The 16,159-nt window shown below is 35.8% G+C and overlaps 1 protein-coding gene across 5 annotated transcripts in view; it reads left to right on the top strand.

Annotated features, from left to right (window-relative positions):
* PAN3 (poly(A) specific ribonuclease subunit PAN3) overlaps positions 1-15,033 on the top strand; it is a 172,620-nt gene extending 157,587 nt beyond the window's left edge. For 4 of the 5 annotated variants that reach the window (XM_070409408.1, XM_070409407.1, XM_070409406.1 and 1 more), the window contains 4 exons: positions 813-942; positions 1,401-1,465; positions 9,506-9,644; positions 12,147-15,033. In XM_070409408.1, the coding sequence (XP_070265509.1) occupies positions 813-942; positions 1,401-1,465; positions 9,506-9,644; positions 12,147-12,287 (475 nt within the window). In that variant the 3' untranslated portion in view covers positions 12,288-15,033. The remainder of the gene's footprint in view (positions 1-812; positions 943-1,400; positions 1,466-9,505; positions 9,645-12,146) is intronic. The other variant, XM_070409409.1, reaches the window with a different exon arrangement.
* The last annotated feature ends 1,126 nt before the right edge of the window (positions 15,034-16,159 follow it).

The raw sequence follows: 16,159 nt of genomic DNA, 5'->3' as shown, positions 1-16,159 counted from the left end.
CAAATGCATAAAATTTTCATCTTCTGGAGCTTCCACCTTAATGGGGAGGAGTTAATAAACATGTGAACAAGTAAGATGTTTGCAGATAATGATAAACCCTATGAAGAAAATCAGGCAAGTTTAAGCAGAGAGTGAATGAGTGGGAAGCTTCTTTAATGAGAAGGGTTAGGAAATGGCTTACCTATCAGAATGAGCAATAATAGGTGATTAATTATTGTGTTCTATAAGGTGGCCCTTTGAAACATAAATTATTTTCTGCCTTAGTTGTAACAATAGAAGAAATTTAATTGGTCTCTTCTGATGTGTATTAGTGCATGAAGATTTCTCAGAAATAAATATACCATGACAGCTGGTAAATGAAGTTGCAGAGCAGAGGGCAGCTTCCTAAAAAGCTGAGACTCGTTTGATTTATCAAAATTGAAAACCCAGGTTTAGTTTCAGAAATTATTGTTGAGGAACCCTTACAGCCAACCCCTATTTCACCTCTCCAGAAAAATGTGTAGCAATCTTTTCATCTCTCACTATTATAAAGAAGGTTTTGAGAATGGAAATGGTAAGTATAACTCTATTAAATTTTCCTTTCTCATTTTCATAATAAAAAGTAAAAATGCAGAGAAAGAGATATGTTTACAGTTTTCTCCATTGGCCCTTAAGATTTTCCAGAGAAAAGTGAACTTGACTTGCATGAAAAAATGTTTTCAAATTTGTGCGTACTGATATGATAGCAGCAATGGTAGCTACACGCTTGTGGGTCATGTTGTTTCTCAAATTGCATGTTTGGCATTCAAGTAATTCTTCTGTATGTTGGGTAGGTATCTGTTGACTGATCAGAACAGGATGCGAAGTGTTAATGACATCATGCCCATGATCGGTGCTCGATTTTATACTCAGTTGGATGCTGCTCAAATGAGAAATGATGTCATAGAGGAGGACCTTGCAAAGGTAAAGAGTGCATGTAAGAGCCTGTATACAGGCTTGCATCTCTGTGTATAAATCAATAAAAAGCATACTAATTATTGTGCAGAATATAGTGCATAGTTGGCTAAGATTGCACATATTTTTGCCCAAACTTAATGATTAGTATTTTAATTTTCTATGTGGCATTTGTTTTCTTCTTTTTGTTCATGGCCTTGATACATTCATTTGACAAAAATCTTGATTTTTTTTTCACGTAAATTATTTTAACAAAACTTTTAAAAATGACCAGCTGTATAATTTTGAGTATTACTATTGAATGGCATGGGCACATTGTATTTAAAAGTATAACCAGAAGGTTGGAATATTAGGATTTGTTGGTTAAAGGTAATATTGGTGCGGGATACCAATTTTTGTAAACTTTTGCTTTTGTATTCAATTAGCTGGAATATTAATATTCTGTCTCTTTTTAAAATGTTTTATAGGAGGTTCAAAATGGAAGACTGTTTAGGCTTCTAGCAAAATTGGGAACAATCAATGAGAGGCCGGAGTAAGGATTTACAGTATTTTATAATACGGTTTCAATCAAGGGCATGGTTTTGCATAATAAGATTGGGTATACCTTATCCTTAACTGGTTTTATTTGGAAAAGGGAAAATTCTCATGTGAAGTGACCTTAAAGCCTATTGTTAATCATTAATTAGGGTGTTGTTTTTAAACTACAGCCTAGGCATGGTTGTCCTTAAGAATTTCACATACATACATACATAAAGAAAATATACTGTGTTAGATCTCCAGTGTGGTTTGCACATAGTGGACAGTTGATGGTGATCAGTACTGCCTTAACCCTGTCTCCGTTTTGAAGCTTGGTCAATTCAGGTCAGGTGAGAGATTTCAAAAATCTCTAATTGTTGCATGTCTCTTATCTTCTGTTTCATATCAGTGCTATCACCGTCTTACATTATTTGTCATTTAGTTCTGCCTCATTTGTAAGTTAATCATATGTTCAAGAAAGAAGCAGAATTGATGTTTGAACTGCTTAACTGTCAAAGACAGCTAAGGCAGTATCACAGCTATTGTGACTACAGTGTAAGTTACAGTTCAGGAATGTCACCTTTGTTCATAGAGATAGATAAATGTCTTCGCTTGAGGGATTTTTTGACCACAGAATTCAAGTTCACTTATATTTCTTCAAGTTTAAAAGACTCAGTATTTTTGCTAATTTTTTTTCTAAATAAAGACAACATGACTATTTTGAACCATATTTTAGGAACTCTTATGTTTCTTCTGGCACTTATCTCTTTATTTTTAAACTAGAGGCCCAGTGCATGAAATTTGTGTAAGGGGCTTGGCCCTCTCAGTTGCGGCAGCTTGCCTTGGTGGCTTGCCTCGGCCCTCGCAGCCCCGGCTTCTTCTGGAATGTTGTCTGGAAGGTCGTTTGGCCATCTTGTCTAATTAGCATATTATGCTTTTATTATTATAGATGTATGCTTATGGTACTTTTTCTTGATTTTTTTAATCGTTTAACTCAGCAAATGATTTTGTCCTGTGAAAGATGCTTCATTTTTCATACCCCTTCCCTTAACTGAACACACACACACACAACTTAATCCATAAATTTTGAGTTAACTCTTTATTTAGTGTTGATGTTTTTATAACAAGGTAAATATTGTTAATAGCTGCATCACTTAGTAATTATAACTATTTATTTTCTTTTTTATTTTATTTTTGTTTTCATGAGTTAATAATGATCTTATATAGGAAACTATTAAACAAATTAAAAACTATTTACTGCCAGTTCATTCCAAATTCTCTGCCAGAGTTATAAAACACTTTTCCATGGGGTCCAAAAATAGGTAGCCTATCAGTTTCTCTTTTTTTCTCCCCCTTAGAGAAATTGCCTCTGGAGCCTCAAATTTTTTCCTGATCCTATCTGGGCTAGTTGCGCTTTAAGCCTGCTCACACTCACACTTTAGAACTGGAACTTCCCTTCACTTTTATCCTGGGAGTTTTCATTGTCTCCCCCTTTCTGTTGGATGTCCTGTTTCTTGCCTTTTTCCTTGGTTTATTCTTTTTTTATTTAATAGAGCATCCCTCTCCTGTAGCTTCCTGGGAAAGGTGAGTTTTTAGTTTTTGTCAGTCTGAAAATATCTTTATGCTACTTTCACACTTTATTAATAGTATGATTGGGTATATAATTTTAGATTGTCCTCAGAAAATTATTTTTGTTAATTAAATATTTTGAATAGATAATATATGGATACATTTTTTAAAAGCAGAAAATGGTTTACAGTAAAAATAATAAAATCTCTCTTTTATACTTGATATGCCCAATCTCCCCAATTTCTGCCACCAACCTTTATTTAGTTTCTTATACATACTTCCCTGGTAATGACTATACTAGAGGCCCAGTGCACAAAATTTGTGCACTCGGGGATGGTGGTCCCTCATTCTGGCCTGTGACCTCTTGCATTCTGGGAGCCCTCAGACATGAGCGGTGCCACAGAGGCAAGAGATGCTCTCTCCACCACCTCTGCACTCACCAGCCGTGAGCCCAGCTTCTGGCTGAGCAGCTCTCCCCTGTGGAAGCACACTGACCAGCAGGGGGCAGCTCCTGCATTGAGTGTCTGCCCCCTGGTGGTCAGTGCACATCTAGCAACTGGTCTTTCCGCCGTTCAGTTGATTTGCATATTAGCCTTTTATTACTAGTATATAGGATATTATTTACATCCACACCCATTCTCCACCATCAATTTTTTTTTAAGAAATATATTTCTTTATTGATTTCAGAGAGGAAGGGAAAAGGAGAGAGAGATAGAAACATCAATGATGAGAGAGAATCATTGATTGGCTGCCTCCTGCACACCCCCTACTGGGGAACGAGCCTGCAACCCAGGCATGTGCCCTTGGCCGGACTTGAACCTGGGAACCTTCAGTCCGCAGGCTGATGCTCTATCTACTGAGCCAAGCTGGCTAGGGCTCCACCATCAATTTTTAATATATACAAATTATAAACCACACAATTGCTTTTTTTGTATATGGCTTATTTTCTCGTAACAATGTATTTTGGAAATCATTTTGTTCAGATATGTTTAGTGTATTCTAAATATTATTGTCAATGGTTTACAAATATGACAACATAATCCTCATAACAACCCTGTGATGCAGATGTTGTTAGTATCCCATTCAACTGAGAATTGAGACATAGAGAGGTAAATACCTTGTCCAAGACCACAAAATAAGTATATGAGCCTGATTTAAATCCAGGCAGTATGGTTTCACAGTCTGTGCTCTTAACCAAATATGCTACGCTTCCTCATAATTTATGGCCATTTAATAGTTCATCCTATGGATACACTATTTCTCTAGTTATTATTGATGAGCATTTGGGTTGTTTCCAGTCTTTTGTGCCAGTATTAACAATGTTGTAGGGACTCACTTAATTTTGTGTGTGCATAAATAGAGGTCCAGTTATGATTGTTAGGTCAGTGGGAATGTCCCTGTAATTTGATAGCTATTACAGAAGGTCTACAATGCACAGGAGTCTTTCACTAACAATACTTTTTTCAAACTTTTTGGATTTTTGTCAACTTGATAAATGCAGTTTTAGTTTGTATTTTATTCTTTTTTTAAAAAATTTTTATTGTTGAAAGTATTACATATGTCCCCCTTTTACCCCATTGACCCTTTCTAGCCTGCCCCTGCCCCTTGCTCCATGCCTTCACCACCCTGTTGTCTGTGTCCATGGGTTATGCATATGTACATACAAGTTCTTTGATAGCTTCCCACCCACCAACCCTCCCCCGCCTTCTCTCAGATACTGCATTCTGTTCCATGCTTCTGTGTCTCTGGATCTATTTTGTTCATTAGTTTATTTTGTTCACTAGATTCCACATATGAATAAGATCATGTAATATTTGACTTTCTCTGATGGGCTTATTTCCCTTATTTATTTATTTATCTGTTTATTTATTTATTCTTAATGAGCATGTTGCCAATCTTATGTTTTTGATCATTTTTGTTCTCTTCTGTTCTTTGCTCATTATTATTTTTAATTGGATTGTCAGGTTTCTGTGATATATAGGATTGAGAGAGATTTGCCCTGTGGTTTTTATTTTAATTTTTTTTTTATTTTGACTGCTTAATTTTTCCCATGCAGGCATTTATATATGTAGTCTAAGTGATGAAACTTGCTTTATGCCTTTAGATTTTGAGTCATAGTTAGGCAGATCTTTTCCATTGTAAGATTATGAAGGAATTATTTCATGGTTTCTTCTAGAATATTTATAGTTTCTTTTTTTTAATATTAAATTATATATATATTTGGGATTTCTATAGGATGTAAAGTATGAATCCCAGAAGACTACCCAGTGGTCCAAAAACTATTTATTGACTAGTCTAGCTTTTCCACACTAGTTTAAGGCAGCATCTTTTACAATGTTTTAATGATTGACATTTTAAAACCTAATAGTGTTATTAGTTCTTATGTCCATTTTATTTTGTCTTGTTTTATTGTTTTCCTAACACCATTTAGTAATTTGTATAAATTCTATAATTAGCTTGTTTTAGTTAAAAAAAAACCACACAAATCAATAAATCTGATGGTATTTTTATTGAGAAGATAACATATTAGGTTTATTAATAAACTTAAGGACCATTTGTGTTTTTAGATGACGAGTTCTCTTAACCAAGATAATGGCATGTTATTGAATTTTTTTTTTTACTTCTTTATATAGTTATATCACCAGAAGTTTATTCTTAGGTATTTTTTCTTATTGTTATTATAATTGGGAGTTTTCCCCCAATTTTGTCTTCTGGACTGCATGTTACCAAATATACATGAAAATAATAGATTGCTATAAATTTTATGCCCTATTGTCTTACAGTTTTTCAGTAGATTCTCTTGGGTTTTCTGATATATGGTCAAATATTCAAGTATTGTTAGTTATATTTCCTCCTTTTTAATTTATATACTTTTAATTCCTCTTGAGTGACTTGTATTAACTAGTACCTCTAGTAGTACATAGCTGAGTTATAGGAGTGATCATCTCATTCAGAATTTGAGGCATTGCTCCATAGTCTTTTTGACTTCAAGACAGATTTAAAGCCATTTTCTTTCCAAATCCTTCCCCTCCCCACCATGCTTTAGGGTCTTTATCACTGATGTTCAGAAATTCATACTGATGTGTCTTGGTGTGAGTGTTTAATTCATTCTGCTGAATCAACACATGAGCCCTTTTCATCTTGGAAACTTATGTTCTTTACTTGTAGTCATTGTTTCTTTGGTAATTTCTTTTCTCTTTCTGGAATTCCCATTGTTCAGATGTTAGACTTTGCAACTGATTTTCTAATATTCTCTTCTATTTACTGTATCATATCTTTTTGTTCTTTCTAGGCAATTATCTCAAGTTATTTTGTCTAAAATGAAATGTTTTCCTAGTTTTTCTTTCAGTTTTTAAATTTCTGCGATCATTTTTAATTTTCAAGAACTTTTAGCACTCTGTTTCTCTCTTACAGCATTTAATTTTGGTTTCTCTGAGGCTGTCAATTAGAAATTTTTGGTTTTAAGTTTTTTTGTTTCCTGCAATATCTCATAGGAAAGAATTTGCTTTGCTTTGTTTTATTCTCCAAAGCATTTTTGATGCTTGGCTGTCCATTTATACTAAAAATGAGGTTCTAGCCCTGGCTGGTGTGGCTCAGTTGGTTAAGCATTGTCCCATGCACTGAGAGGTTGCTGGTTCAATTCCTGATGGGGACACATGCCTGAGTTGTGGGCTCAATCCCCAGTAGGGGGCATGCAAGAGGCAGCTGATCAATGTTTCTTATTGATGTTTCTCTCTCTCCCTCTCTAAAATCAAATAAATAAATAAATAAACAAACAAACAAACAAACAAACAAATAAATAAATAAATAAATTGTATATAATAAAAGCCCAGTATGCGAAGTGTCCGGTCATCCATTCAGCCAATCAAAGCATAATATGCTAATGAATGCTAAGGCTACTCAACCGCTCGCTATGACATGCACTGACCACCAGGGGGCAGACAGTCAACCAGTTGACCAGTTGCTATGATGTGCATTGACCACGAGGGGGCAGACGCTCTGACCAGTAGGTTAGCTTGCTGCTGGGGTCTGGCTGATCAGGACTTAGTGAGATGGGCTGGACATGCCCTGGAGTCCTCCTGCAGTCCCTTCCTGGCTGGCTAACCTCCTGCATCCCTCCCCTGCCCCAATTGTGCACGGTGGGGTCCTTTGGCCTAGCCGGCACCCTCTTGCAATCTGGGCTGAGGGGGGGGACCCCCCCCCCCCACACCCCCAGTGCACGAATTTCGTGCACTGCACCTCTAGTAAATAAATAAAATGAGGCCCTGAAAAACTAATGGGAAGCTCCTTATGGAGGCAGAAATTGTGACAAAGCAGAATGTGTGATACTGTTAGGTATGACTTTTGTGGGGGGTTTTTTGGTAGGCTTCCAAATGTCCATATTTCTATTGGGCAGGTCAGCATATCCAGAAAAGAATCTTCCAACCTTCTCTCTGTAGTATAAACCCCATAGCCAAGGTTTGGGAAGGCAAGGAGGGAGAAAGTGTTGGTTAAACTGTCTCACCCATCACTCCTCAGTTCCTGATTTCCTGCTTTGCCTGTTATACTGGAGGCTGGAGATGCTCTCTCCACCCTTTTTAGGAAGATTCCTGGTTGAGAGATGGGTTTATTGTTTGCTGTTTATGGAACCTTTTATTACTCTGTTGTTTCCAGCCTCAGTTCACACCAGGATCTTTAAGCAGTACTGAATGACGTCAGCCCCTGAGCCTCACTGTTATGACTGGCTTCTTATGATGATCTCTTTTTATGCTCCCTGTAGCATTATAGTTCAGTTCTGCTAAGTCATACCACTTACCTTCTGCTTTCTACCTTCCAAATTTCTGTGGGGGGTGTGTGTGTGTGTGTGTGTGTATCGGCTATTGTTGCTCCTGATCCCTTTGTCCTTGTGTGTTTACACCCTTTTAAAGACATTTATTACAGATTTGGTGGGGGTTTGAAAGGAAACAGATAAATGGGTATGTTTAATCAATTTTAATTGGAAGTCCCTGGAATGATCTTTGTAAAGCACACATATAATTGTGTTTAACCATGTAGTGCCCCCCCCCCACCTTGTTCTTAGAATGCAGATTAATGTTTTTCTTTTTTTTTTTTAGACTAATGTTTTAACATGACCTAACGCTGCATAATCTGACCTCTCCCCTCTTATCTTTGCTTCAGATCTGCCTTTTTTGCTTTTAATTTTCTCCTCCTCTCTTTTCTCTCACTCATTGTCCTAGTGTTTTCTTTCTCCTCCTTGTCCTTACTCTCTAACCCTCCCTTTGTACTCCTTTTTATCTGTCTAGTCTTTTCTCATCCAACCCCATCCAGCCACACTGACCTTTCTTATGTTTCCTAAATGATCCTTTGCAAATATTGATGTCTTTGATTAAGGAGCATCCTTCCTCTGGGAAGAGCATCCACTGCTTCCTGTGGAAAGCTATCCTTGTCTTACAGAGGAATTCATGTTTCTGTTCTGTACTATATCTCTTTTTCTTAATTGCATTATTTAAATATGCAGTTACAACTTTTTTTGGTTATTTGAATGTTTGTTTTCCTTACTGGACCATAGTTCCAAAGGCTGCTGAAAACGAACTGGTAATCTGGTCTGTTCTCCAGTTCTTCACAGCACACTTCCTTTTTTTAAAATTTTTTATTGATTAAAGTATTACATATGTCTTCTTTGTTCGCCATTGGCCTCTCCCTGGCCACTCCCCCTTCACCCCCTCCCCCAGCACATGCCCCCCCCCCAGTGTCTGTGTCCATTGGTTATGCTCATATGCATGCATACAAGTCCTTTGATTGATCTCTACCTCCCCTCCCCCTCTTGCCTTCCCTCTGCTTTCCTTCTTTTTTACAGCAGCGTAGTATTCCATTGTATAGATGTATCACAGTTTTTTAATCCACTCATCTGATGCTGGGCACTTAGGCTGTTTCCAAATCTTAGCTATGGTGAATTGTGCTGCTATGAACATTGGGCACAGCACACTTTCATCATATCATCACATGAGAGTAGGAAATCAAAATCTACCCCCTTTTTGTTTCCTAAACAGGTTTCTATTTTATGCTCACCAGTAAAAACATACCTGACCATCTCTCTCTTCTCTGTAATCTGAGGGTGGGAGGGGGGAAAGGATAATCTCTTTAACCTATTTCTAAAGATATCTAAAGACATTTCCTTCTTCCCCATTTTATCTGATGATAGTGGTTTAAATAAGGAAGTTATTCTAAAATACAGATGTATAAGGGGTGATTGCCCTTGAGAATTGAAAACTGATATTCATATACTTGCATGTTAAATGAAATTATTTAAAAAAAAAAAAAAAAAGAACCTGGGCAATATGAGCATAAAATATGAAAAAAAAATTTTTTTAGCTTCCCTATAACTTTTGGAGGTAATAAATAACTTTTGGAGAAAATAAAATAAAGCTAGTTTTGAGTCAGAAAAAATAAACATATGGCCATGTGGCATATAGTATGAATTACTGAGGTAAAATATTACCTTCTTCAGGTTTCAGAAGGATCCTACCTGGTCAGAGACCGGAGACCGTTATCTGTTGAAACTCTTTAGGGATCATCTTTTTCACCAGGTGACAGAAGCAGGTGCTCCTTGGATTGACCTCAGTCATATCATTTCTTGTCTTAACAAGGTAATTTGTATCTGGATTTTTAAGACATAAATGCTATCTACAGTTTGTAGAGTTGCATTTTCTACAAATACTAAGACTCAAGAAATTAAGATGTAGTCTATAGTCTAAAGATATTTTATTACTAATTTTTTGATGTCTTAATTTTTAAAAATCCTCACCTGAGGATATATATGTTTTTATTGTTTTTTAGTGAGAGAGGGTAAAGGAGAGAGAAACATTGATGTGGGAGAGAAACACCCATTGGTTGCCTACTGTATGCACCCCAGGGATCAAACATACAACCTAGGTATGTGCCCTGACTGGGAATCAAACTCAAGACCTTTTATGTATGGGACGATGCTCCAACCAACTGTGCCAATCCAGCCAGGGCTGTACTTAATTTTTAGAATAGGAATTTTTAAACACCAAAATGTTCATTGTGGGTCTTTTTATTGTGGTAAATGTCACAAAATGACTGCCTTCCCAACCCCATTATACTATATTTTATTTGTATGTTATTTTGTTATATCACATAAAACGAGTGGAAAAACAAAATAATTCTGTGATTAAGTATTTTTAAAAAGTTGAATTCCTTTCTTCTAAGTCATTCTGAGTCAAGTTGAATGTCCTGCATGTTATGAGTCCATTTACTGTTAACTATGGGTATTATAATCATAAAAGCACAATACCAGTAATGTCAGTAGGCCCAGCCATTATAAATGGAAAATTAGGTGGAAGATATATCATAAATTTACTTGAGAGGTGAACTTTGTGTTTTTGAAAGGGCTAATAAGAGAGAATTTACAGAGGAAGGAAGGAATGCATTTCCCTTACGGATTACTTAGAATTACAGAGCTTAGAATGGGTTTCCAGAAGCAAATCCTAGTCTTTTATAGCTTTATATCTAAATCAGGGGTTGGCAAACTGTGCCCTATAGGCCAAATTCATTCTACAGGCATTTTTTGTATAGCCTTCGAGCTAAGAATAGTTTTTATATTTTAAAAAGATTGTTTTAAAAAAACAAAACCAAGAAGGGATATGTGACAGAGGTTGTATGTAGCCCTGAAATTTAAAGCATTTACTAATGGCCCTTTATAGAAAACACTTGCTGTGTCCTGGTCTCAACTGTCCCTAAATGACAAGCACTAGGGAAGAAAATACCGGCTCTGTCACATCATTTAGAACTGTTAACATACATTGTTAACCCTCCAGGAAAAATATCTGTTTTTAAGCACTACTTTGTCTTGTTTGAATTTCCTTAAAACTCTTGAGAGAGTATTGTCAATAACTTACATTAAGACAGAATAAAACTGTATGATGTACCATTAAACTAATCCAATATGATTTATATATTCATTTGCCCTTTTCCCTTAAGGGGAAAATGTTTTTCTTGAGCAATGAGAGAAGAATAAGTCTATTAGATTTTAGAAGATACTATCCGTAGTATCAAAGTACCATAACTAAAACTGTAGAACAGGTATAAACACTGACAAGTAGATTTGATAGAATAAGGCGGAGATAATTGAAAATTTGAAGAAAGTTCTATTTCATTTCATAAAATAACTAGTAGTAAATAAAATCTATTCCAAATCTGAAATGTAACAATTTTCTAAATTTGGAAAAAGTAATAAATTGAAAAGGAGGGATGGCCATATTGATGATATAAAAATTAAAATTTAACATAGCTTATTTTGGTGGAAATGACTGAAATTAACTGCTAAAGTTATTTCTAAATTTGAGTCTTCAGAATTAGTTTTAAATGTTTTTTAATGAATTAATTAATGAAAAAAGAAGGAAAAATGGACATTAAAAACTAACAAAAATAAAGTGAAGACAAGATGAGTTTTTTTGATGGACTAAGGATTAGTATTTATACTTTATAGATACCTCATTAAAATACTATGCTGTATCCTTATAGATCAGTGGGTAAAGACTATAAACTGGCATTCACACTGTGGAAATAACAAAAGTGAATATATGAAAGCATTTGGTTATGTTAATAACATTATAAATTAAAACAGCAAGGCACTCATTTGATATGGAGTTGCTGCTAAATTGGTACAACTTATAAGGCTATGGTGTCTGAAATCCTGTGGAAAGCAATTTGGCTGTATGTGATAGGCTATAAAATTACTCATACTTTCTGATTCAGTGTACTTTTAAGTCTCCTAAGGAAGTAATTCTACAGAAGAAAAAGTTGAGATGAAAATGTTCATTGCACTGTAATTGTGATACAAAAAAGTTGGGAGATATTGAGGGAATAATTAAGTTATACTATATAGTACAAGCAATTAGAAAAAGCATGAAAGATAGGGAGAAATAGGGCAGCATTTGTGTGAAAAGCGTCTGAGTTAAAAGTGTACCTACTGATTGGTGGTATGAAATATTTATGTATATCCAGAAGCAAATGTAACAAACAATTTTAAATGTTTATCATCATTGCCAAGTGTTGTCCTAAAGTAGATAAGGTAGATAATCTTCTGTGTGGTATGAACTTCATATTTTTTAATGTATCTGTTTCAGTTAGATGCTGGTGTGCCAGAAAAAATAAGCCTCATTTCCAGAGATGAGAAGAGTGTACTTGTGGTGACTTACAGTGACTTAAAGCGCTGCTTTGAAAACACTTTTCAAGAACTGATTGCAGCTGCCAATGGCCAGTTGTAGTATTTGCTAACAGCACGCAGGACATGGCTGAGGAGCTTAACCTATAGCGAATTGCACTACAGCTGAACTGTTTTCATCATCTCATTTCACGTCTGGGAAACAAACAGAAGATGAGCAAAGCTGCTTGCATTTCAATCAGGTACACTGTTACTTGAAAGGAAGAATGTTTCAATCATCCTAGAGCTGTGGCTGCCATTGGGGCCAAATCTGTGAAGAATTTATTTTAGATTAAGGAGCACCATTAGGCGACTGATGTTCCAGCTTTGGTTTTTTTCCACTTGTATATGCACTAATTTTAATTTTCTTAAGACTTTTTTCTGATCTTTGAACTTTTGCCACATTGTATACTTATTAAGGGAATCTATTTGCAAGGATATTTTTTGGAAACAATGCTGGACAGCATTTTTGTCAGTGAGGGTTGCAGAATTTGCTCTTTTGGGGATGGGTTGCCCTGAATAATGTAATGGACCAGGTAAATAATTTCACAGTTCAATGTAGCGCATAATTCTTGTAAGAGTATTGTATGCAAGCTCTATATGCCACCCACTGTTAATTCAAATTGAGATTTTTGTTTTGTTTTAAAGAACACACAAAAAGAAATATCAGTGAATTTTGTTAGATACAAATTCCCCTATTACTTGATTTAAATCCTTTCTGTAAAGATTGGATAAACAGTAACTGAAGGAGCTCATAGAACTTTTTGCTCCAAATTCAACCAGAGCCTTTTGTAAAAAAGATGTTTCCTGCTAGTCAGATACATTTACATTTATGCAATCTTTTTTAAATAGAAAAAAAATTGAGAAATTGTGTTAAAGGACTGAAGTTTGCTTTTTTTTTTGTATAAAGTTTTGTTCTTTAAACCACAGCTTTATTATGGTACTTTACACTGGATACAGACACAGAGACACTGTTCAGAAGATGAGCTAAACACAGCAGTGGTCTGGCATCAAGAGCTTCTGAAGTTTTATAGCCTGAATCTGGAGGGATAACAATCTGCTGTGCCTTTGCAGTCACTGCTTAGCCCAAAGTCATAGTGCTTTTAATAATAATATGTGGGATATTCCTGAATAAGTCAATCTCAAATCTTTGGAATTTTCCTCCTCTTAACCTTTCTTAATATTTGGACGTGCAGTTGTCGCCAAACTTGTGTATTCATGGAATTTCTAGTTAATGAAATACTTATACTTTGATACTGAAGACTGCCAAATACATAGGAATTTTCTTTCTTAAAAAACAGTAATGAGGACTGTATCTCCTTTCCCAGCACTGAATGTTTTACTAGCACTGGGTGCTCACCAAGCAACTATGAAGAAAATGTGGAAACTCAAAAGATCAGGAAAGACTTCCAAGCACTTGCAACCGATGTTATGGTTTTCAATTTTAATGATTAAACATATTTGTAGTTTTCAGAGAAGTTTTTAATATTTCTCTGTCCACTTTTTATAAGCTTTAAAGTGATTTTCTCTGCCTTGAGATTTGCATCAAGGAAAAGCACCTCTCTTCACCTGAAAGCTTTGAAGACTAGAGACACGCTTCTCACATTGTAACAAGTGAGTCCACCTGTGGTAGCATCAGTTGCTAAAAAGAAAATCAATGATTGCATTTGATCTGGATGGATTTTAAAAGAACATAATGTTTAATATTCAAATGATAATTAACATTTGCCACCGTAATGTTCTTTTTATGTAAAAGGAACAGGAACTTGGAGACATTAACATGCAAAAGTCTTTTATCATTAGCTCATGTATTTGAAGAAGAGCAGCTGTCTTTTTATATGTTTTTTGACAAATCATATTGTAATTCTTTTGTACAAAAAAGAACTACTTGTATTCTAGAAGAAATATGAAATGCTTAATTTATAAGCAGGCTGGAGATTTTTTCCAATATTGTTTTCTTTGAAAATGAAAGGGGATCATCTATTTTCGTTTTGGGGTCTGGCAACTTTTTGAAAATTTAATTTGTGGACCAATGTTTTGTGAAAGCTAAGGAAGGGCAGGGGTAGAATAGGGCTTGAATTTCTCATTCTGTATAGACCAGCAAACTCCCCTCTGCAAGGCAGGTTCAAATCACAAACCCAAGAATGTTTGTGTTATAAATGCTAGTTTGCTTCAGCCCCTAATAACCTCAGGACTTGGTTTGAATATAAAACATAGACAGCTCATATGTTTTCATGAGTAAATATCATCAGCCTGAAAACAGTTGGTGTCAGGTAATACATATTTTTTTAAGCTTTGTTTTATATTTATTTTTCATTTAGTTTTTATTGGGAATGGTTTTCAATAGAACTCTTAGTTCTGCTTAGGTGTTTTTTGGGGGAGCCCTCTTTTCCATAGTGTAATTCCATTTAAGAGGTTGTCTAAAAGTTAGTCTTTTTAATTAATAGGAAGATTTTATTCTTTGAGAAGAGTCAAATTAAGGATATAAACTTCCATACCTTCCTGTTACGATAGTTAAAAGCACAGAAAGGACAACCCTTGAAATCATGTAGCGTTGGTCATTTCAAATTTTTGTACCTATTTTAAATTCTGTTAGTGTATTTACTTCATTGTAAATATTTTTGAGGGTACCTTTGTATTTTGCTTTTGACCTTGGTTCTGTGATTTGGATGTCAACAACTTCCCTAAAAAGCACCAGTATGTTAAGTTCTAATGTCATGATCCCAAATTGGGTTATTCATCTTTAATCCTGTTTTCAGTCTCTATGTGTACAGCAGTATTTTTAATAAAGAATTACAGAAAGAAACTGATCTTTTTTGTTATTGTTACCAGTTTATTTGAAAAGATGATTGGGCCCTGGCTGGGTTTCTCAGTGTTAGATCGTCGGCCCATGGACCGAAGGGTTACAGGTTTGATTCCTGGTTAAAGGCACATACTTCAGTTGCAGGTTCCTAAGCCCCTGTAGGGGCATGTGGGGAAGGCAACCAATCAATGGGTCTCACATCGATGTTTCTCTCTCCCCCTCCTCCTTCCCTTCCATCTCTCTCCCTCTCTTCCACTCTTTTCAGAAATCAATGGAAAAAATATCCTTGTGTGAAGATTAAAAAAAAAAAATTAAAAAGATGATTTGTCAAATGATAGGAATTTAAAAGGCTGATGATTTCCTTCCTGTCTTGGAGGTATTTTTGGTCTTTGGATGAAATGGTGGTAGATTTATTGACTTATCAAGTATCTGTTAAATGCCTACTTGGATCTGTTCTAGGCACTAAAAATGCAAGTATGAGTACTTGGTACTTACAAAATGTATAGTTGTGCCCAAACATGTTTATATGCTACATGACTTACAGCAAAGTTTAGGAGAGAAGACCCACTTATGTGAAAGGATGGGAATGATACCTAGCCAATCTTTTCAGTACTTGGTTAATTTACTGTATAGGTGAAGGATGTCCCTTCCCCCAAGTCCTTCAGAAGCACTGTCCTATATAATAAAAGCATAGTCTGCAAATTGTCCCCTTGACTGGGAGTTGTCTGGGAGTTCGACCGGGGGGTGGGGCCGGCTGGGGGAAGGGAGGGAGTACCCGGCCAGCAGCCGGCTGCTGCTAGGGACTCTACCAGTGCAGGAATTTCGTGCACTGGGCCTCTAGTTCGGAAGATAAGGGTAGATAAAGAAAATATGGTAAAATGTTAACATTTGTTGAATCTGGGTAGAATGTTTATTGTGGGGTGTTGTGGATTTTTGTGGGGGGGGGTTTTGTACGTTTGAAATGAGTTGAAAAAATACTGTACAGAATAGAAAGTGATAAGGGACTATAGGCACAGGTGAAGGAGAACTAGAGTAAAGAAAGGGATTAATTTCAGCTGAAGGAACTGGTCAGTTGGTTTTAGGAATTAAGGGAGAGAATAAGTATAGAAGGTTTTATATGTAGAAGGATCTTG

This window comes from Myotis yumanensis, unplaced genomic scaffold, assembly GCF_028538775.1.
Source record: "Myotis yumanensis isolate MYYU_CA2020_CCGP unplaced genomic scaffold, mMyoYum1.0.hap1 SCAF_3, whole genome shotgun sequence".
Classification (NCBI taxonomy): Eukaryota; Metazoa; Chordata; class Mammalia; order Chiroptera; family Vespertilionidae; genus Myotis; species Myotis yumanensis.
Note: the sequence above shows the minus strand (reverse complement) of the source record. Positions and strands in the feature narration are given on the sequence as shown.